Source organism: Apium graveolens, chromosome 2, assembly GCF_009905375.1.
Source record: "Apium graveolens cultivar Ventura chromosome 2, ASM990537v1, whole genome shotgun sequence".
Taxonomy (NCBI): domain Eukaryota; kingdom Viridiplantae; phylum Streptophyta; class Magnoliopsida; order Apiales; family Apiaceae; genus Apium; species Apium graveolens.
The window spans coordinates 89,114,890-89,137,743 of record NC_133648.1 but is presented as its reverse complement, the minus strand read 5'-3'; the positions used below and the strand labels follow the sequence as shown (position 1 = coordinate 89,137,743).

Genomic DNA, 22,854 nt, shown 5'->3' with positions numbered 1-22,854 from the left:
TGACTTTTCATAGTTGACGAAACAAGAAAAAATGGAGCACTCCAATATGCATGGGGTGAGATCATGATTTTACGGTCAATAACTCAACAATAATAACAACAATTGTTGTTTACAATCATTTCCATACAGAACTGTACTATAAATCTCCCCATCCAAAAAGGTTTTTATAGCAAACCCAAGCTCAAAATCATTACATACAAACAGATGAAAATACGAGTACTTGTATTGGGTTTTCTTGTCATCGGAGCTCTATACAGCTGCGCCGTCAACGGCAGAGCTTTATCCGGAAATTACGGAAAGCTATCGGGTATAATTATACCTGGGTTTGCTTCCACCCAGCTCAGAGCTTGGTCTATTTTGGATTGTCCATTCTCTCCACTTGATTTCAATCCTCTTGATTTAGTTTGGCTCGACTCCACCAAAGTAACTCTCTCTCTCTCTCTCTCTCTCTCTCTCTCTCTCTCTCTCTCTCTCTCTCTCTCTCTCTCCCTCTCTCTCCCTCTCTCTCCCTCTCTCTCTCTCTGCCCCCTCTCTCTCCTCCTCCCTCTCCCCCTCTATTTATATTCTTTGTATATATTTGTTTTTATATTTTGGGTTTCTATATTAGGTAGTACATGTGTCAAGTTTTGGTGTTATGGTTGGACAATGACAAAATTCATAGAGGTGATGATGTACTTCTGTATGAATAAAAAAGGTTATGCTTTTTCTATAAAGAAGTTTTTTGGCCGAGGACATGTGTGTATAAAACATGTTCTTTATAGGGAAAATAGGAAATTCAATATTATTATATTTTTAGAAATTTGGAATTGATATAGGTAACTTGATCTTGAAGTTATTAGCAAAAAAAAAAACTTGATCTAGACCAAGAACTTCAAGACAAATTTGTATACTCTGGGAAATCTTTGGAAGACATTGCAATAATCTGTTGTAGCACGTGTTATGTTGATCAAATACATTCACCAAATGATGCTAGATACTGAACTAACTTGGGAGTTTTCTTTTTAAAGTATGTGAGATTATTAAAAGTTTAAGAGACTTTATAACCTATAACTACTAGATGTAAGAATGAAGTGAACCATGAAAGTAGGTATGTGTGTTTATTTGCATTAGGCTAGAGATCTGGTGTCCGTGACAGTGGACATCATATCATTACTACAGTGCAATGTCTTGTTTCTTGTAATGGTTGCCGGTACACTGCAATATGTAGCCACATATAGTACATATACTTGTAACTTTGCGAAAGAAAATGAAGTGCGTCATGTTAATTTGAATAGCTAATTTAAAAATTCTTTATCTAAGCTGAGGCATACACAAACTGAATGGTTCGATAAAAAATTGGTTGATACAATATTTGAATTATCTTTTCAAGTGTTAAGCAATATATTATCTCAATATGCTAAATTTTCGCATTTGTTGTCGAATATATCCATGGAAGATTGAAGAATAATGCTATCTATTGGGCAGCTTCTTTCTGCTGTGAATTGCTGGCTTAAGTGTATGCTTTTGGACCCTTACACCCAATCAGATAACCCTGAGTGCAAGTCTCGCGCTGACACTGGTCTTTCTGCAATTACGGAGATTGATCCAGGTTATATTACAGGTATGAGTGCCTTGTTCTAGTCTTGACATGTTCATTTTTGCTCGATATTAAGTCGTCATTAAAACTGCATTTTTATATGTTACCTCGTATATCCGGAGAGCAGAAGGAAGAAACATCACATTTTAAAAAATATATAGGGGCTAGATTATCAAAGGAAAAGGGCAAAAAGAGATCATACTATAGTGATTTTTTTCTAAGTGCAGTCCTTCCATGCACTTAGATTCAGCTACGACAGATATCAAAAAGGGACCAAAACTTTGTCAATATATGAGAGAGTGATCGATTCTTCCCTAGCTTTTTAAAAATTCTATTGTCCTGCTTGTTGTCCGGGAGACAGTGTCCGTCTCGTTGTTTCTTAGCTAATAGGCCATTAGTTTAGTTACCTGCTTGTTATGAGAGGATACGATTACAATCAATGGGATTGCTCAGTCCAAACTTAATTAACTTTTATTCAAGCTTGACCGAGATGCTTTACCTTGAGACCTATATAAATCTTTAATCTGTATCTTTTAAATCTTCCTAATTCATGATTTAATATAGAAGAATCTATTCTGCATGCAAATAAATCTATATTTTGGAGGAGTTGTCATATCTATCTTTTGAATTTAATGCATATTCAATGTAGCCAGATCGAGATGGTATGTGTGGCCAAAGACCAAAGATAAGTCTGAGGACATTTGTGATTTTTTTTATTGAGTTGCTAAGTTGGGGCTCTCCTTGCTTGATTAAAAAAAAGGGTACTGTCTAGTACTATAGATGGAATTAATATTTTTACATTTAAAACGAATTCAAATTAAGTATTACACAATCCTTTTCATGCTGAATGACGTATCGAGAAGGCATTTTATCTTTTATGCCTTTTACATTAAATTACGTTCCTTGAATAAATTTTATGGTAATCAGGTCCTCTTTCATCTGTGTGGAAAGATTGGATTAAGTGGTGCATTGAGTTTGGAATTGAGGCCAATGCAATAATTCCTGCTCCATATGACTGGAGGCTATCACCATTAAAGCTTGAGGAGCGAGACCTCTACTTTCACAAGCTAAAGTTCGTATAAATGATTGCATCACTGTTTAATTTGTTGAATCAGTTTTACTTACAAGTGCATCATAATTCATCATCATCAAATCTGAGGCCTACTTCTAGGGATTGTTCTGTCCTATTGGACAATCATCTTACAGCAACCCATGCACAATTTATATACAAAAGTAATATAACACTATAGTTGTTACTCTAGTTTTTGATTCTCAACTCACTCATGACGATTTCCATCTCTTCTTGCCTATCGTGGTTATTAATTTAATTTTTAAGTATTCATCCAATTTTTTAAAAAGTAATTTTTCTTTTATGCGGCCAAAGTTTGGAACAGAATGAAGCATATAGCTGATGACATCCTTGTTAATTTTTGATTGTGTAAATCTTTTTTCTGTATTTTATATTTTTGTTTTTATTCTGCTGGTGCCTCGGACTCGGAAAGTAATAATGAAAATGGAAGTGACATGAGATAATTAGCTCATTCCTTATGGAAGTTTAAATGTTAAAAAATAATTTTATTGGAATTTACCTGTTTTTTTTAAACTAAAGTAAATACAATTCAGGACCCACGCGGGAGGGATCAATTTTATTGTTGCACCTCTTTCTCTTTGAGAACCTTATATTTCTACCTGCGACAGTGAACATATATTTTCCAGTTTCAACTTTCAAGTATTCACTTGTATCTGCAGATAGATTAATTTCTCAATCAGGTCTGATAATGTTATTGCAGGGCCACTATTGAAATTGTAGTTGAACTCTATATGTTGTTGCAGGCTCGCTTTTGAAACTGCACTTAAACACCGTGGCGGTCCCTCAATAGTTTTTGCTCATTCACTGGGCAACAATGTCTTCAGGTACTTTTTGGAGTGGCTGAAGCTTGAAATTGCACCCAAAGCATACATTCATTGGCTGGATGAACACATACATGCTTATTTTGCTGTTGGTATATACCTATCCGAATCAGAATCCACTTTCTTAACAGGTTTTATCAGGGAAGTAAAGCACACAGTTTAATCAGACTTTGTGCTGTTAATCTGATTTCAGGATCACCTTTTCTTGGTTCAGTTCAGATGATTGAATCAACACTTTCTGGAGTGACATTTGGTCTTCCTGTTTCTGAGGTTATTTTTTGTATTCTTTTTCAATATGTATATTGAATGTCTTCTCCATAATCTGTTCGTTAATTTAAATGCAGTTTACATCTCTTATCAGCTGCTAGCCAGCAATCTATCACATCTTAATAAGAGGTCGTTCTATTTAAATAGATCAAAAAAAAATTTACTCAAATTAACTGCCACTCAATTTATATATCTGTATTTCCATGCATTTTCACTATTTAAAATTAACTGATAATCTTGTGCAATTTATTCATTCGTCGCCTCCCTTATTTAAAGATGATGCAAAATTCTCTTTAGCCTTTTCAGATATAGAATAAGTGGAAGTGTTGTATATTTTACCTTGGAAACTTCTTCTCGTGATTATTATTTGATGAAGTTACTATTAACATCTTATTGATAAAATAATTTGGCAAGATATCAGGGGACAGCTCGATTGATGTCCAATTCATTTGCCTCTACACTTTGGATGCTGCCATTTTCAAAGTATTGTAGGTCTGATAATATGTACAGAAAGCATCTAGCTGGTAATAGCAAAAAAGGCCAAAAAGTGTACCATTGTGATGTAGACAAATTAAAGTGCAATTTTTCTGGGTGGCCAACTAATGTTGTCAACATTGAGATTCCTTTTCGGGGTATTTTTTTTTTTTTTTATAAAAGCACTAGGTTTCTTGTTAGTAGTATATTACTTGAATATGCTCATAGGCTTTATCTGCGATTTTAGCAGGAGGTGATGCTTATTCATCCTTTTTAGATGCTGCACAGGGAAACTTGTCTAGCATGGAATGCGGACTGTCAAACCTACTATCCTTCTCTGCCCATGAAGTATCAGATGGGACATTTTTCGAAGCAATAAAAGATTATGATCCTGATAGTAAAAGGGTCCTGTACCAACTTAATAAGTAAGTAATCTCTATGACATGTGATTTAATGGCATTTTCGACTTAGAAGTCAGCCTCATCATATCTCTTGATACAAATTCCTGATTTTCTTCTAGCGGCAATCTCATAATATAGCATTGTGTTGTATTATTACGAGCACACGAGTATATTCACTGTATCAATCAATGGGTGAATAGATGCTTTTAGACTTGCAAACTTCGGTTACTAATTTTATTATACATCAAGTTTAAATATGTGATGTATATTATCCTTATATATTTCCAACATATTATCAAATTTGCATGGCAGTTCGTATCATAGTGATCCGATTCTTAATCCACTAACACCTTGGGAAAGACCTCCTTTAAAGAACATCTTTTGCATCTACGGAGTTGATTCAAAAACTGAGGTACAGCAATTATTCTTCCTCCTTGACCTCCTAATTGATGCTTTTATAGTTTTAATTCTAAGACGGTTATGCTCTTTTCATATAACTGCTATTAAGAGTCATCATTGTACTCTTTTCCTTTATTGCGTTTTTATGTATGTAATATTGTTGATTTTACCTACATTGTACTCTTTTAAAGCATTTTAGGTTTTGAAGAAGCATATTAGTGGCTATGCTTGTAGATTGTACTCCAGATTCGTTTAAAATCTGATTCTGATAAGCTAAGATCATTGAAGTCTTTTACTTGCCCAACAAGTTGATTTTTGTAGAAACAATTCAGTACCACTTCAATGTTTGATCAGCGTACTTGTATAAAATTTTCCGGATCGATCATTGCTATTGCATAGTGCATACTTATATAATTTGAAAGAAACTTAAGTCTATGCCAAATTCATTAACTTCTTGCTCATCAACTATTTTTCTTTGTTTAATTTTGTAAAAACATGTATCATTTCTTCATTTTTTCTGGAATAGCAATCATTCGTTTCTTGGAAATTTAATTATCTATGATTACCTAGCATTCATAAAAAGTTGGCAAAGCAGGTTGGATATTATTTTGCACCAAGTGGCAAGCCTTACCCTGATAACTGGATCATAACTGATGTGATATATGAGATTGAAGGATCTTTATATTCCAGGTAACTGCAAAAGGATCCTTGTATATTATTATAACCTAATTGTGGTAGCTTACGTACATGGTACTTAATTTGATATGCCCTATTTCTTCTCAAAAGTGTTTTCCTCTTAATTCTTGATACAGAGCTTTCAACTCCCACAATTGGTTTGGGGGTAGGAAGTTATAATTATTATATGATTAAGCCCATTATTATGCTGAACTCCTATATTTCAATGTTTCATTTTGAACAATCTCCTTCTTGAAATAAAGCAAAAGGGACTAAGATATGGTGTACTCATATTATGTTTCTTTGGCCCTTTTGGTTGAGAAGTTGATAAATTCACCTACTAAAGAATGAGAATTGTGTCTTATAGCAACCTGTTATGTTACCAAAAGATATTCAGATTTTTTGCAAGAAATAAATAGAAGATATGAAATCTAAGAGTGGTCTTATATAAGATTACAACACCAGACTGGTAAATAGTCCAAGCTTATTGTTGTATCTTTAATATCTGATATAATAACCATAATTATATGCATCCCTGTCTCAGTTGAGGTAAATGGTTTTAATCATGATCTTTGTATGTCCCTCCCGGACTAACGTTCTAATTACATGTAGAGTTGTAGACACTTTCATCCATCAATCCAATGTTACGGGTGTATTGAAACAGGATACTTTGCTCTGCAGCAATCTAGTTCAGAATGAAATAAAAGGCCTCCTGACAACTTGTTAATAGAGAGCAAGATCCGTGGAAAAGTTAATTCAAATTTCTAAAATGTACAGTGAATTAATATTGCAGAAATGTTTTACATGTTAACTATACATGCTGAGTCCCCATCTATGACCAATTTTGGTTCTATACACAAGGATACTAATTTTTTAAGATTAAGAATCTAACGGATCAGCACCCGTGTCCGTCCCCCTTACCAGAGTCCGGGTAACATATATAACATTTGAAAGTATATAAATCATAATCCTCCTCTGGTGGAGGCTATTAAGTATGCATCTTGCAGTTATTATTTCACATGTTCTGTTTGTAAATAGTCTCAATATACACACATAATTCTTACAAAGTTCTACATCCATTTAGGTCGGGTAATCTTGTTAGTGGAAATCCAGGAGCAACAAGTGGTGACGAAACGGTATGCTGGAAACGTACATTTGCTTGAATTTCTTATTGAATAATATGTATGAACATTTTTAGCCTAATTAAACTTTCTCAATAAATGATAAGAATTGACAATCTTGTCTGAAAACAAACTTTGACCTAAGGGTGAAAATGGGAGCAATGAACTTCAATTTTTACTCGACGCCTTGCCATTTCTCCTATCACTGGGTTTTCTTGAGTTCTGTAATTGTATACCAAAGATGCGTCATTTTAGGTTCAGGGTATTTGCATCATCCTCGTGGATCATAGAGATGAGCTCTCAGTTGTGCACTCTTATTTGTTTTTTTACTTTCCAACTGGACTCTGAAACTTGATACTTTTTTGGTAAATAAACTTGATGCTTCCCTAAAAACTAAACTCAGTAGGGTTTTTATTTTCCTTCTAATATTAAATGTATTTAAGTACATCAATTTTCAGGTGCCTTATAATTCCCTGTCTTGGTGCAAGACTTGGCTGGGGCCAAAAGTGAATATAACAAGGGCTCCACAGGTACTCGGCCAGAACACCTAATAATAACATTTTTAACTTTTGTTTGAAGAACTGTTACTGTAATTTTCAGGGGGATTTGTATGACATTTATAAGTCATTTCCAGAGGATCATGCATAACATCAAATATCTATTCTTTGATTTCATTCGTATATTATTTCTTTCTTGTTTAGTGTTTGTCAAATTCTAAAGATGAGGCAACGATACCTTTCTCTTCTGAACAAAACCTTCTCAACTATTTCAGTCGAACCTTTCATTCTATTATAGTATCAGGTTTACCCTAGATCTTGATGATCTCATATTACTAAAACACTAAATTGATGCAATGTCAGTTCACAATAAACTAACATTAATTATAGTTAGTCCTTTTGATGAGCCCCATATCTTTGCATTGTAATGTAGGCGCTCTTTGTTTGCCGGAAAATAACTTGATATTGGAAAAAACTTTTCAGGAAAGTGAATTCTGGGAAAGGTTTTCTCAGAAAATAATTTTCGGGTTAATGTTTCTATCATTAATCATAAATTCATAATAAAAAATAATAAAAATGGTGAGAAATTTTTCAATTTGAATTTTTTTTTCTTTTGTAAAGGGTAAGTCATTTCACTGAAACTTATAATTTTTTCTAAAGGAATTTTCCTACTTTAGAGAAAAAAATTATTTCTAGAAACGAAAAAAATGCAGAAAATTCTTGAATATATTTTCAATAAATCAAACAAAAGCAGGAAAATTAAAAAATTCTGAAAACTTTTCTTCGAAAAAATGTTTTCGTGAAACAAAGAGTTGTAATTTGGTCATTTTTTTCAGGATCTTAAATCTTGCTCAATGTCAGTTTAATGTTACTCTATGAATATTTTATAAATCTAAAATTTTGTAATAATTTCCATCTTATATGGTAGCTTTTTAGAATTCTGCTCTAGGAAGTATTTATATTTACTTCTCAACATCTCCCCAGCTTCAGTATTTTGAGAGCTACTTATTAGTAGTAGCAGTCAAGAATTTGACAAAAGAGCATTTTTTTGATAATTTATTGCTAGTTTTATCTTTGATTCCATACATCTCAAATGAAGGGTATTGAAGCTCATGCATCGAAAAGAATGTTGCCCCATCTTACCTCGCAGTCATACTGCTGAACCTAAAAACATTTAACAACCAAATTGCTATCGCAAATTTACACAATTGTTCATTGTAATTGTTGATTAGAATATGGTTTTACCCTCCCTGTGCTTATACTCTCCTTTAACTGTGTTAGTCGGAACATGATGGATCAGACATACAGGTGCAGCTAAATGTTGAACACATTCACGAGGGGGATGTTGTTGCAAACATGACAAGGTCTCCGAAGGTTAAGTACATAACCTATTTTGAAGATTCTGCAAATCTTCCAGGAAAGAAGACAGCCGTTTGGGAACTTGATAAAGGTATTAGGTTTATACAATATTAAACTATGTGAAGAACCCTTGTATGTCCTTCAGAGTTTCATTCTTTTTACATAGATAATATTGAGGCAAAGATAGCTTGGTGTCTCAGTATAAGGAAGAAGTAAAATGATGTTTATCAATTACTTATATAAGCGTCTCATCTAATCTTCACGACTATATTATCAGCGGTTGCCCTCTTTCTGCACTGCTTCTGGATAGTTGCCTCTCTCTTTTTTTTCCTATTATGTTTTAGCAATAGTCATTAGCCAATTTCATGCTCTAGAATGCGCTGCAAGTAATGTAACTATCTAGTTTGTGATTACCCATAAAGAAGTATTGATACTGTTATTCAGCATGTATTAGTCCATGAGAGCTTCTAAGATCATCTACAAGGAGTAGCTTAATTGTATAGGAATTGCATTTTTCATTTAATAAAGGAGTCACTCACTGGACGCTGACTCCGCCTCTTTGCAGCAAATCACAGAAATATCGTGAGATCCCCAGTTTTGATGCGGGAACTGTGGCTTGAGATGTGGAATGATATTCATCCAAATAAAACAACAGATTTTGTCACAAAAGGTACCATCTTTTTACTCAACATCTCTAGTTAATTAAAACTTACCGCATAATTTCGTTGAGACAGCTAAGCGTGGACCATTAAGAGACGAAGACTGCTACTGGGATTATGGGAAAGCTCGTTGTGCCTGGTCGGAGAATTGCGAATATAGGTTTATTTACTTTCCTTTTGAATATGACTCTCTTTCACTGGCCATACACTAAACTATGCAGTAATACAGGTATGTGTTTGGAGATGTTCACCTGGGTCAGAGCTGCAGGCTTAGGAGTTCTTCACTCAATCTTCTTGCAAATTATGTATAACTTGTCGGGTATATTTCTCTCGTTTTTTTATTTAAATTATCATTACTCTTCTGAATTTAGAAGGATAGGTCACAGTTATGACTCCACTCGGAATGATGATTACATGTATATATATAGACAGAGAGGAGTTGTAGGAAGCGTATCATGTCTTACTAGTTAATTGATTGTATTTACGAGATCCAAATTTATTACTAGCCACTTCCGGTAAAATGTTCTGCAGCTACTTGTTTAGGTTTCAACTAATTTGATCATTGAACCCTGTGCCTATCTTTTTATACTTGCTTCTTCTAAATCCTGTTACACTAGTTACCTAGTCAGAGGCGGCGTAGTATATGACGAGTGGGGTCTATAGCCCTCACTGGATTTTCAAAAAACGTTACTAAAAATAGAAATTTATGTATGACCTTATTAAAGTTTAAATTCCTCCTAAGATTATAAATTTCTCTGTTATATCTTATCTCGTATGGTGTAAATACTTGTATATGGGGTAAACTTAACTTCAAATTTATTAAAATTATAAATTCTTTTGTCATATGATAGATAATTTTTTTTTATATAGTTAAACTCGCTTAGAGAAACCAATACCTCAACCACTGCACCAAACCTTTGTTGATATAATAGATAAAATTTCGTAATATATTTAAATTTTTTATTATATTTATTGATTAGCCCCTACTGAGATTTAGGGTCCGCCCCTGTACCTAGTGATAAGTTTTTGTCTCTGCTTCTTCAGGTGTAACTGTGTTGATTACAACTCCTTAATTGTGATTCTAGGCGTATGAACAAATCTGTAAGTTATTTATTTCATCACTAATACAGATTTAAATTTTAATTATACATGATTTTGTGTAGACATGTAATTGGCATCTTTTTTGTTCGTATTTATTCAGTTGATTCTCAGAAAATTCATTCCTGGCCCTTATATGAGCGCACTTCAGTTAATGATTCTCAGCAACTTCATTACACGAGCATTGAACTTGATGCAGATAAATATAGATACAATTAGAAAGATAATTGGACATCTGAACCTGGTGGAAATTAGAGTTCTGCCATTTTCGAATACAGGTAAGGCTGATTTATACATAGATATTACACTTGACATTTAAAACTCATGATTGTCTCAGAGATTAACTGAATACATGCAACCGAACTAGGCGCTTCAAATGCTGAATGTAATACCGATATATGTACATGTAATGTCAATTGAAATGAATAGTTTTTGTTGTGTTTGGATTTTGGAGAGAATAAAATTTTGCAGCAATTTCTGTAAATATCTTTTCGTCATCTGGTCATTCATATACCATATCCGCTGCTTTTGGTATCATGAAAAATAAAATCTGATGTTGCCACAGGGGAACAGACACATATTTAGCGTACTTTGACAACAATTTAGCTGCATTTAGTATTGTTTTTAGTAAGAACTTGTAAACATACTAGCAATATGTTCCATTTTTTCATCTGCAATAATATTTGTGAGATTTAGCCGTTCAGGGTTGTGCTCTTTTAAACTGCTAAATCAATGTCGAAAGGCTCTACATGAAGAACAACTAATATCGATAAAGTGTTAAACAAGTCGAGTATGAAGGTAGAAAGCATTATGATAATATTGATTACCTTGATCTCTCAATTGTGAATAGTTTCTGTTCTAATATGAGAGTACGCTTAATATTTTGCTAATTAAAACCACACTAATGACACGTTTTTAGATCTAAATTCTAATCACCCCTTCTATTCTTCATTCCGCGGAACTACAGTCCCCTTTCACGGTTTAATCATTTTCACTCTTCCATCCTTTATTTTATTTTACCGTTTTTTCAAAAAATTTGAATAAATATCATTTTTGGGTGAGATTTGTTTGTACCTTGTTATCAAGGTTGTCCCAAATCTTCTTGGGTATGAGTATATTTGGTTTAAAATATTTGTGTGTTTTGGTGTTGGTTTCGTTGGAAAGGATTTTATGGCTTTTTTGGGATATCTGGATTTCTTGTATCGAAATTGAGACGGTGGTACATATTACAAGAGTTTATTTTTCACAACAAAATATTATTCATAGTCTGAGGGCATTTGTTTCTCTGAGTTTAGTAGATAAAACTAAAAATTCTGAATATTGGGCTACATATGACATTTATGTGAAGGTCCTAACTTGTGGGTTGGTGTTGGTTGGATTGGTGAAAAAACTATTATAATCCTTTTTATTTCAAAGAATTTTATTTTATTTGTTAAGCAATATGAAATCAAAAGGACTATTAGTTTGGTTCGCTTATTTGTTTCCCAAACAGGTTGTATTAATGGTTCACATGTTTGTTCCAACTGTCTTCCAGTGTTTTAATGAATGCATTTTATTTTTGTTTGTCAAAAAAAATATGAGAGCCCGTTTGAGTAAACTTAACTCAAACTTAAAATAATTGATTAAATTAGAATTTGTGATTACACTCGAAGTTGTTTCAAATAAAAATCATAAAATTTAACTAATTATATGTTTGAATCATATTGTATATATAGCGTTTACTCGTGCTATGCACCGAACCACAACAGATCCACAATTATCAATTGTTTGTGCCATGAAATAATATTAAAAGAGAATTATGATTCAGAGGTTAATTTTAGGATATTGTTTGTGGAATTAGGAGAAAACATGTAAAAACTTAATGACATTTATTTACTATCTTTATGCTTAATTTTAATTAAGGAATTGAATATTAAAATGTTTAATAAAATAAACACATAAATCAATGACTACCTTAAAAAACTTTTCTTGAGCTCTACATCTAGATTTTTAAACTCACGTAAATAGAAAAAATATGATTAATATTCAAACACAAATTATGAAAAATTGATAAGTAAATATATACTATTAATAACCTCTTCACTCTTCAATATTTATTTCTACGTCCTGAAGCCGAACAGTTCGTCCGATCATCGATTCATCAATTTCGTATTTATCCTATTTATCCCTATATTTTTAGATATTTTTTATGAAATTGATATTTTATTTGATGTGTTTTATTTTTTTATTGTAGGAATGAAAAAAATAATGGATTGGATCTTAAATTGAATCTTTTAGAGTCAATTCATTGAAAATTCGAATTTTTGGACAGGATTTGCGCTATTTACTATTTGGGCTATGCCGGGAGTTCTACAAGTCTGTTTTAGTCCCAAAAGAAGTCATTGGAAAATTTGAAAGAGGCCCACAATTCTGTCTTGGGCCTTATATTTATATCTGCTCAGAAAAACAATGAAGTCATCCCACGAATTTCCTATTAGAATTTTATTCAATTTAGGATTAATTTTTTTTATTCATGGCATTAAATTCACTTGTATTATAATATATTTATCAGTTCGACACGTCACAGAGAAGTTAGAGAACATATAGTTTTAGAGAGAGATCGAGAAGAACTACCGCGAGACACTTGGAGAAGATGCAGAGATAAAGATTAAAGCTACTTCACAAGTTTTTATCTTTTTTTTCATCTTCTTTATTCCTTTGTTGTGCTTTCTTCAAGATGTTGAACTAATTATTATTCTAGGACTTTAACGGATTCTTAAGTTTTTATACAAGTATTATTTTTAATTCTCTGTTTTATGTTCATTATAATTGATTATATTAATTTTTGTGTAATGCTTTATCAAGAGTAATTAACTTTGTAATTGAAATGGTATTCTAGGTGATTGAAAGAGACAACCTAGATGAGATCCAGTCAATATAACTCGTGATTAACAATGATGTTAATTTGTGTTTAGGATAGGATTATACCTAATCACCACAAGTATTTAAATTAGGGCAATATGTTAATGCTGCTCAAGGATTTAAATTTTGTATAGGAATATGGGAGTTAATCTTATGAGTTAGAATTACTTCAGAAGATCCTTGATGAAATTAGAGACGAACACGCATTTCATCAAACATGTAATAAACATTATATTAATTATAAAATGTCAATTAAGAGTGTGAAAAAATAAATTAAGAACCAATCTATTTAAATTATATATAGGAATATCTATAATCTTTTGTATTTTCAATTCGTTAATGGCCACAACCCGAAATAATAAAATAATCATCGCTAGTTAATGATTCAATTAACTCTTTAGTAGAAACAAGAGAAGACATTAAAGATAGTGTGAATGTGAAAATATGGGAAAAGTATACTGAAATTAAAATTCAAAATTTGAAAATATTAATAAGCCGCCTAACACAAATTATTAGTTTCGGTTTGAATTTCAAATTGAGATTGAATTGTAGCCAAGCATTTCAAATTTGAGACAGAAGATGCGGGCATACGAGGTGTTCATGTGCAAGTGTTAGTATATTATATGTAGTTTGTAGATCATAATACACATATTGTACTAATTACCTCCGTATTGCAACTGTTTCAATGACAATTTTATGTTGATACGTTCCAAGGTCAATGGCTGTTAGTAATTTCAGAGTGTAAAAGACTTCAGACTTTATACTCTTAAGTAGATTAATAATTGAATTAATAAAATTAATTTTATAATACATCTGATTTTTAAATCGAGAACCCATTTTATGTGAATTGGTAAATTGTCCGAGTCAAATCGAGTTCTGACTTTTAGAACACTACAAATTTATCACAACTACTACTTTAATTTTTATAAATTTATCGGGTAAATTTTGATCATTCTCAACGCTTTACCTATATTTTGAACTTATTTAATATTTTATACATTTTTCCTAACATCACCACACAATCTAAATGTAAATAAATAGAAGAATCAAAGTCGAATTTACCAATTTTGTTCTAATATCACATTTTTAAACCAATTATCCAAATATTGCAAGTACATACATTTTATGACAAAAAGTTTTTTAAAAAAAGAAGGGTAATGAGATTGTTCGAGATAAAACAAATGAAAATATATATCTTAAATAATTAGGATATAATAATTTGGAGTATTATTTTCAAAAAGAATGGTACAGTTAAATCTCGATAAATTAATAATCGATCAAATAATAACCTCGCTAAAATAATATTTTTTTCCGATCCCAACATAATGGACTTAATTGTTTTTTTACTCCCGATAAGTAATAAACTCGTTAAAGTAATATTTTTTTTTGGTTCCGATCCTATTACTTTAAAAATATTTAACTGTAGTGTAGGTAATAGTAGAAGATGGTTAATTTAAGATACATGAATGAATGAAAGCAACAGTACGCGTTGGGTTGGGTGGGAATTTAACAATTCAACCCCATCAAATTTTACCCAATTAAATAGGATTTTTGAAATTGCAGGGCAACCTAATTATTCATTACTAGGAGTTAGAATGGCGATCGGGTCACTTCGGTGCCAGAAAGTGCTATTCCTGCCCCCGATCCCCGAACCCAAAACCGATCTCCGAACCCGCCCCGATCCCCGAATAGAAATGGGAACGGGGATCCCCGTGGGGATTCGGGGAATTTCTTTATTTTTTTCGTTTAATAAAAATTGAATAATATTTTCAATAAAAATTCACATTGTAAATCATAATATATAGTTTTTTTTAAAAAAATTTAATATTAATGTTTAACCTTAATTTGAGTTATTATTTATTTCTAGTATATTAATAAACAAAAATAATATTATTATACTGAAATAATATTACGATAAGTAAATTTAAATAATTTAGGAGATAAGAAACTGAAAATAATAATATATTGTATTCAATATTTATTTGAGATATTTATATATATATATAATATTATTTTTATTTAAAATAAGATTCGGGGTCGGGATAGAGCCCTCGTCCCGAGCCGATCGCCGAATTTTTTACACATATCTCTCGGATCCCCGTACCGTTACCAAAAAAATCCCCAAATCCCCGATTCTCCGCTCCAAACGGGACGGGATCGGATGGGGCGGTGCAAATGACCATCCCTACTAGCAGCCTTCTTACCAAATAGCAAATGGTAAAAAAGTATAGATGGGGGGGTGAAATAAATGTGCATTTACAAAAATAGTTGGTGCTGCGCACAGGGCATGTTTGCCATATATATTTAACGCAACGTAAATGAGGCTACCTATTTGTAGTAACAAATATCAACCGTCCATTCCATTCTCATCGGGGCTTTCTTCTTCTACTTGACTAATTTCATAAATTTGGAAAAATGCAAATGCAAGAGTTGTTGTGATAAGAAAATGGTGAATCCATGGCTCCTTCACCCCCACAACCTCTCTTTAGCTCTCAAATGCCCTTTCTGGTACTTTCTTCAAGTCCCGTCCCGTCCCATTTACATTGTTTTTTGTATACACATTATTATTCTACCTGATTCAGATTCTACACGATGCATGCGTTTAATTTGGCTACACTTCTGACTTGGTTCAAATTAATTGCCTACTTTGTCTTTTTTTTTCGAATTTCTGCATATTTTGTGTAGCTAGTTTTTCGTGCTACAAAACAAGCAACATATACACTTTTGCTTACTGATTTTATTATGCTTTGTCATATTTATTTCGCAGCGAGGAGTTGCTCAATCAACCCACTTTGCTCCCATGTGATCATTTGTTTTGCAAGTAATTTACTCTTTCCAATTTAACCGACTACTTTGAGCTACTTTGTTACTACTAATTTTGATTTACTCAAGTAATTTTTTTTATTTTTTAATTGTGTAAGCAGTTCGTGAATTAATAACGTGACGAAACATGGTTCCATTTGTCCTGCGTGCAAAACACAGTTTGTTTATCGAGGTATGGAAATTTCAGATGAAGATTAATGTGGAGTTTAAGTTGTTGGTTGTGGTTTGTGTCGTTATTTAAATCCACGACATGGTTACATTTCAAATGCCAGAGATTATAATTACTTTTTAGTCCTAAGGGATGAGATGGCACTACTGAGTTTCAACAAGTATAAATCTACAATCACTCATCAGATTGTAGCGTTGAATCTTGAAGATGTATGTCATCAATCATCGTATTGCAGAGCTATTAAATTTCTTGAACTATCACTCCACAAATAATGTAGCTAGCACACTTTGCTGCAATTGTAGGATTAGTTTTACTTGAGACTGATAAATGCTCTTAGCTCTCTCTCTGCTACTTTTTAAACGCATAGTGTATAAGTGTTTTGATGTCAAGTGTTAGAAGTCAAAACCACTTCTTCTTTGGTTTTAATTTGTCTTTATGAGGCAGAGACACGGCCAGCACTTTATACGGAAAATATAGTAGCAGTCTTCAAAAGCTTGTGTTTGACTTCACTTGCTGACATATATCCGCTTGCTTCTGGTAAGACAATTTACTATAATTAAAACATATGTGCAGTGTAATGACCTTCGTGCTGCGGTTTTGACCACAATTTTTCTTGTTCAGTCGTGAAAGATGTAGCAAGGCTGTCAGAGCAGTCTCCTGTGTCAGATATAACAAATCATGGGATAATGAAGAAGCATGTTAAGCCACCTGCAAAGGAAAATTATATTAGTAGAAAAGCTAAGAGTTTTCTAGATCATACTAAACCAAATGTACGAATTGGATTAAATGAAAATCAGCGTGGTATAGAACAGGACAAGTCGACACAGTCTCAGCCTCCGGATCGGCTCGGAAATGGGAATCTAGTTGAGATTGCAGTTAAGACATTAAACATGAACCAAATGAAATGGTTATCAATAGGTAGGACTCGTTCCTTAAGAGATATATATAAGGATGCCAAAAGACGGAAGATATCAAATTCATCAGAAGCATACAATGACAAGTGTGGTCTTGTTCATACTTTTGAAGTGAGTGATGTGATGTTAGTACTAATTCCTAAACTTACATTTTAAAAGATTTTAGTTTCAGTTTCCTTTAGCATACTTGTGTAGTGACAGTGTGAAACTCTGTTAGTGTTACATAGAGACTACCTGCTTCTAGAAGAAATGATCTTCTTTTCATAAATCTATTCTTGCTGAACATATAATTGTTTGCAGGAACCTGGACAAAATTTACATAATGCCAACCAAGAGTTAGTACCAGGAGATTTGTCCACCTCTAAAGTCACAAACATTGACAACATCTGCATTGATTGGTAAGTGATCTTAAGAAACTCTTCTGGATTTGATCCCCCTATCAGAAAAGTAAATTAAATGAAAGGCCAAATTGTAGACCTTTCCATGTCATACAGGTTTATTTGGATCTTGTCTCTTCCATATCTTCTGTATCTTGCTTTTTCTAATATTTATTGTTCATTGACATGGTTGGAGTCTTGGAGACATTATATCTATGCTTATATAGATTTTAATATATCTACAACATGCAAATCCAAATAAACACTATTATTTTTTTGGTGCCAAAATGTAACTATTTTTCCCACTTCTCCCTCGTGCATGATATGATTTTGTTGTAGTGCAAATTCTTTTTATATATATTCCCAATAGAATTTACCTGGAGTTCTAATTTGTTGAATAATATTTTTTCTGTGTGAACACAGGATCCCTACGCAGTCAGATTTCTGGTCGACATCTTCTCATGGAACAGAAACTTGGGTATTCTGTGGATCTGCTCTGCCTTCCAAAGATCTGGTTGGTTCTAACTTTGAAGAAAATTATTTTTGTAGACAAGTTGCAACATCTCAATGACATGCTGTTGCCTTAAGCAGTTGTGACTTGTGACCTGATGACTGGACAGACCAATATGACAATATCATTGATTTTGAGCAAGAAAGTTATCTTGCATTCCTGTTGTTGATTTTACATTATATAAATCTGATTGATATCACTATAAAACACTTCTTGGTGTGCATGTATGCTTGATGATATGTCTTAACTCCTTTCTTATTATCACATTCATTTTTTTGGTTTTCTTCTTGGCATACAGTGTTATCTCGTCAAGTTTGCTAGACATTGTGGTGCAACTGTGGCAAGGTTTTGGAGACCAGATATAACCCATGTAATAACTGCCACAGATGCAAGTGGTTCCTGTAGGAGGACAATGAAAGTCCTCATGGGAATTTTATACGGACGATGGATCATCTCTATGAACTGTAAGATTTATTTTCTCCTTTATAAATTTTTCACCGCAAAAGTCCTCTAGTATCTTGTTAAATTGTTGTTCGTAGGTACCGAATGTGGGTTTCTATGATTTTATTCAATGATTATGCAACTTGCAAGATGTTTGCAGGGATAAAATCTTGTGCGGAAGCAAACAAACCGATCGAGGAAGAACCTTTTGAAGTTACCCTAGACAATCACGGAGCTCGCGATGGCCCAAAGACCGGCAGACATCTTGCTTGGGATAATGCAAGTGAAAACCTTTACTCTAAAAGAACTTTGCGTAATTAACAGGTTTCTTTCCCTGAAAACAAGAAATGTGTCGATAACTAGATAATTCAGTTCAATTAAAAGATTTATAGTCTTCAAAAGTATTATAGATTCTTTTCATGTTTTTTTATTACTATAAACAGCTGATCTCCATTACTTTTCTTTATTGAGGGACCAAAACTTTTTGGTAGCCTAAGATTCTACTTCAGTGGAGATTTTGAGTCGGGTCTTATAAACGACCTCAAAACTTTAGTTCTTGCTGCTGGTGGTATTCTTTTTGAGAACAAGGAACGCCTTATCTCAAAAAAATTTGTTGCCAAGGAGACCTCGAAAACTCTAATTGTGTATAACGCGGATCTCATAGATCATTGCAGATCAGGAGATGAAGATTCCCATGTGCTGGAAATACTAGAAACTGCAGAAGATCTGGCTCTAAACACACATGGATCTTGGAATCAATTGCAGCATGTAAGTTGCAGCCTTTGTCCTGCTATTAATAAATTTTCAACGGGGATGGCCTATTGCCAACACGGTAAGATTCATGTGCAACTATGCAGTGTGTTGGTATAGTTTGTTTTAGTATAGTTATAAAAGACATGATGTCTCAACATATGCTGACTTATAGTAAGCATTTACTTGCTCACTATTTGGTTGGAGGAGATGAATATAGGTGGGATGGGAACGAAATTTTGAACTTTGTAGGCATATGTTCATAATCGCTATTCCTTTCTCTGTTCGGCTAATACAATTTTAAGCTAATGCTCAATCCTAAAAATTATTAGATGAATGCTCAAATGAAACATGTGACATTGTGATTATATTACATTTTACAAAATGCAGCAAGTCTGTTCTATGTCTATATACATTTCACTGAAATAGCCACTAACAGCAAGTTTACAGTCCAGAATAACATTACATTGGAGTAGAAGATTATGAAGGATCTGCAACTTTACCAATGCTATGTACTTCCTACAACATTACGAGTACTAGTATACTAATCTGTACGTTCTTTTGATCTGAAACTGTTGGGCTAAAAGTACTCGCGTCGATTATAAATTTAGTTGCAAACAATCAAGATTCAAGGGGGTCAAAATCCTTGGCCAATAAAGTAAGTTGGGTTCCCTGTTCCTTTCAAGTTTCAACTAAGAACGTAAATTCTCTCATGAGAATCCCAAGGAGAATGAAATTCTTCACCAACAAAAAAAGGAACATGATTTGCATTATAATAATTGGTTCGGTTTCGATTTTATATTGTATAATTTAACGCAAGATCGAAACCGAAACCAAAATCCTAGTTAATATAGTTCAGTTTGAATTCAGACCATTTTTAATATGTTCGAATTTTAACGATTTCGATTCGGTTTCTAATTAATTACGATTTCTATACTCCACCCTGTTTAGGACCCATGCTGTCTTAACCTAGCTTACAATGTTATGTGTTATATAAAGTAGTATACATAAAATTGGCCAAAAAAAACTAGTATATATAAAAAGTATTAGATTTGAAACAATTATTTTAAAATTTCTTGTTTGATAATTATAACAACATCGAATAGATTGACACTTGAGTGTGTGCATTGCATGGGGTAGCAAGAATTAACCAAAAACAGTGAAGGTCTTATAAGGGAATTGTATAAAAGTCTTCAAAGTGTTTGTCCTTTTGTTCCAAATTAGTTATAGTGTAATAAATACTGACAGCTACAATATACTAAATCAGCATGGCAGATTGGCAGTTAGTTAAATCCTGAGACAATCTTTGTATCCCCAATGCCAACGCTTCTCTTCTGACTATCACTCTCACTCATTCACCCAAATCATCGTTTTCTTCATTTTCACTAGAAATTCTCATCACATGGGTAATAAAGAAACTGCAAATCTTGATCAGTACTCATCGTATTTTCGATACAATTCTCCATTGGTTCAAGTGATCCTGATTGGTTTGGTCTGTTTTTGTTGTCCTGGAATGTTCAATGCTTTATCAGGCATGGGTGGCGGCGGTCAAGTCGATCCCACCGCCGCCAACAATGCCAACACTGCATTGTACACAACCTTTGCTGTTTTCGGAATCTTGGGTGGTGGGATCTATAATATTTTAGGCCCTCGTCTCACTCTTTTCACTGGTTGTTCTACTTACATTCTCTATGCAGGTTCTTTCTTGTATTACAATCATCACAGGCACCAGGCGTTTGCTATTGTTGCTGGAGCTTTTCTCGGTGTTGGTGCTGGCTTGCTATGGGCTGGACAGGGTGCAATTATGACTTCTTATCCGCCATCTGGTAGGAAAGGAAGTTATATATCTATGTTTTGGAGTATTTTTAATATGGGAGGTGTTATTGGTGGTTTGATTCCGTTTATTTTGAATTATAATAGAAGTGAAGCTAGCTCGGTTAATGATGGAACTTATATTGGTTTCATGGTCTTTATGGCTGTTGGAACTATTCTTGCTCTTGCTATCTTACATCCTAGTCAGGTTATTCGAAATGATGGTTCTGTGTGTACTAATATTAAGTACTCTGATGTGAGGACTGAGTCGTGGGCGATTTTGAAACTCTTTTTGGATTGGAAAATGTTGTTGATGTTTCCGGCTTTTTGGGCTAGTAATTTCTTTTATAGTTATCAGTTTAATAATGTGAATGGAATTTTGTTTAATTTGAGGACTAGAGGTCTGAATAATGTGTTTTATTGGGGAGCTCAGATGATAGGGTCTGTTATGATTGGCTATATTATGGATCTTAGTTTTAAGAGTAGGAGGATGAGGGGTTTGGTTGGTATTTCTATTGTTGGAGTTCTGGGGACAGCTATTTGGGGTGGAGGGCTCGCGAAGCAGCTTGAATATTCTCGCGATGACAAGCCTGTGAAACTCGACTACAAGGATTCTGGTTCGGATTTTGCTGGACCATTCCTTCTGTATTTTAGTTATGGATTATTGGATGCTATGTTTCAGAGCATGGTTTATTGGGTTATTGGAGCTTTGGCTGATGATTCTGCTATACTAAGCAGGTTATATATTAATCATTAGCAAAGTTAAGACAACAAAATTCAAACCTCGCTTAAATATAATTTTTACTCATGTGATATATTCAATCTGTTGCAGATATACTGGATTTTACAAGGGAGTGCAGAGTGCAGGAGCGGCAGTTGCTTGGCAAATCGATACACATAAGGTGTCATTCATGTCTCAGTTGGCTGTGAATTGGGGACTCTGCACAATAAGCTATCCGTTGTTGGTGATTTTAGTAGTATTGGCTGTGAAAGATGAGGGTGAAGTTGAAGAGCAAACCAGCAATGAAGTTTCACTTTCAGAAATGATACCAGGGTCTATGGACAATGCATGTGGTGGGCTAAGCAACTCATCTTAATTTGGAGTACCGTGTTTCTTTAAACATTCTGGTGTTAAGAGAATGTTACTATGAAACTCACATATTCAATAAAATTATGCTTCACAATGTAGTATCGGGTATACAAAAGATTCAGACTTGATGTGGTGTAGTGTCCTGTATATAGGTAATAGGCATGTCCGATTTTATAACTGACTTGAATAACATTAGGTTCCTTTCATATGTTTTAAGGCTTTAGCCTTTAAGTATTCTGAACTTCAGATGTCTACATTCACAATAACTGTAATTAGACCTGCCAATTTCGATGCCAAATCCAAAACCTATCGTTTAGGATTCGTGCAATGTCGCGTCGTGTAGCGTTTTCGTGTAAAAATAAAAAATAATATAAACTTAATTTCTTAATTAAATAAATAAAAATATAGGAATTTTTGGTAAAAAAGTTTACAAAATATATGAAACATATATATTTAGACCATATTTATATATAATATTATAAAACCAAGTATTATTTTAAAATAAATATGCATTATTTACTATAAATATACATATATTCAATATAAATATTAATATTTAATTATAATATTTATTTATATCGTGTTGTGTATTTAAAGGATAAATATAAAACCGACACTGAATCGCAACC

General features: G+C 33.2%; 3 protein-coding genes across 15 annotated transcripts; all 3 read left to right on the top strand.

Moving 5' to 3' along the window:
- Positions 1–48: 48 nt before the first annotated feature.
- On the top strand, positions 49–10,934 carry LOC141707632 (phospholipid--sterol O-acyltransferase-like). 8 transcript variants are annotated; one of them, XM_074510907.1, is made up of 17 exons: positions 53–423; positions 1,465–1,600; positions 2,504–2,648; positions 3,410–3,579; positions 3,681–3,757; positions 4,176–4,386; positions 4,476–4,653; positions 4,942–5,041; positions 5,624–5,718; positions 6,788–6,839; positions 7,283–7,354; positions 8,630–8,771; positions 9,246–9,350; positions 9,415–9,499; positions 9,569–9,658; positions 10,384–10,440; positions 10,541–10,934. In XM_074510907.1, the coding sequence occupies exons 1-15, from the start codon at positions 205–207 to the stop codon at positions 9,648–9,650; spliced, it is 1,869 nt and encodes a 622-aa protein (XP_074367008.1). In that variant the 5' UTR covers positions 53–204; the 3' UTR covers positions 9,651–9,658; positions 10,384–10,440; positions 10,541–10,934. The 8 variants fall into 8 exon arrangements, with proteins under 8 accessions (XP_074367012.1, XP_074367008.1, XP_074367007.1 ...); XM_074510906.1 differs by having other exon boundaries at positions 54–423; positions 3,410–3,490; positions 3,619–3,757; positions 8,603–8,771; XM_074510908.1 differs by having other exon boundaries at positions 55–423; positions 4,506–4,653; positions 8,603–8,771.
- A 4,753-nt stretch (positions 10,935–15,687) lies between these two features.
- On the top strand, positions 15,688–19,168 carry LOC141707631 (BRCA1-associated RING domain protein 1-like). 2 transcript variants are annotated; one of them, XM_074510902.1, is made up of 10 exons: positions 15,688–15,846; positions 16,106–16,159; positions 16,263–16,333; positions 16,775–16,867; positions 16,952–17,355; positions 17,545–17,642; positions 18,045–18,135; positions 18,431–18,596; positions 18,734–18,897; positions 19,045–19,168. In XM_074510902.1, exons 5-9 carry the CDS (start codon positions 17,017–17,019, stop codon positions 18,892–18,894), a joined length of 855 nt encoding a protein of 284 aa, XP_074367003.1. In that variant the 5' UTR covers positions 15,688–15,846; positions 16,106–16,159; positions 16,263–16,333; positions 16,775–16,867; positions 16,952–17,016; the 3' UTR covers positions 18,895–18,897; positions 19,045–19,168. The 2 variants fall into 2 exon arrangements, with proteins under 2 accessions (XP_074367003.1, XP_074367004.1); XM_074510903.1 differs by lacking the exons at positions 16,775–16,867; positions 16,952–17,355; positions 19,045–19,168 and having other exon boundaries at positions 18,734–18,895.
- LOC141707630 (UNC93-like protein 1) lies at positions 19,002–22,323 on the top strand. Of its 5 annotated transcripts, none has more exons than XM_074510899.1 (4): positions 19,002–19,341; positions 19,774–19,874; positions 21,021–21,873; positions 21,968–22,323. In XM_074510899.1, the coding sequence occupies exons 2-4, from the start codon at positions 19,829–19,831 to the stop codon at positions 22,230–22,232; spliced, it is 1,164 nt and encodes a 387-aa protein (XP_074367000.1). In that variant the 5' UTR covers positions 19,002–19,341; positions 19,774–19,828; the 3' UTR covers positions 22,233–22,323. The 5 variants fall into 5 exon arrangements, with proteins under 5 accessions (XP_074367000.1, XP_074366999.1, XP_074366998.1 ...); XM_074510898.1 differs by having other exon boundaries at positions 19,002–19,405; positions 19,779–19,874; XM_074510897.1 differs by having other exon boundaries at positions 19,002–19,405.
- Positions 22,324–22,854: the final 531 nt, after the last annotated feature.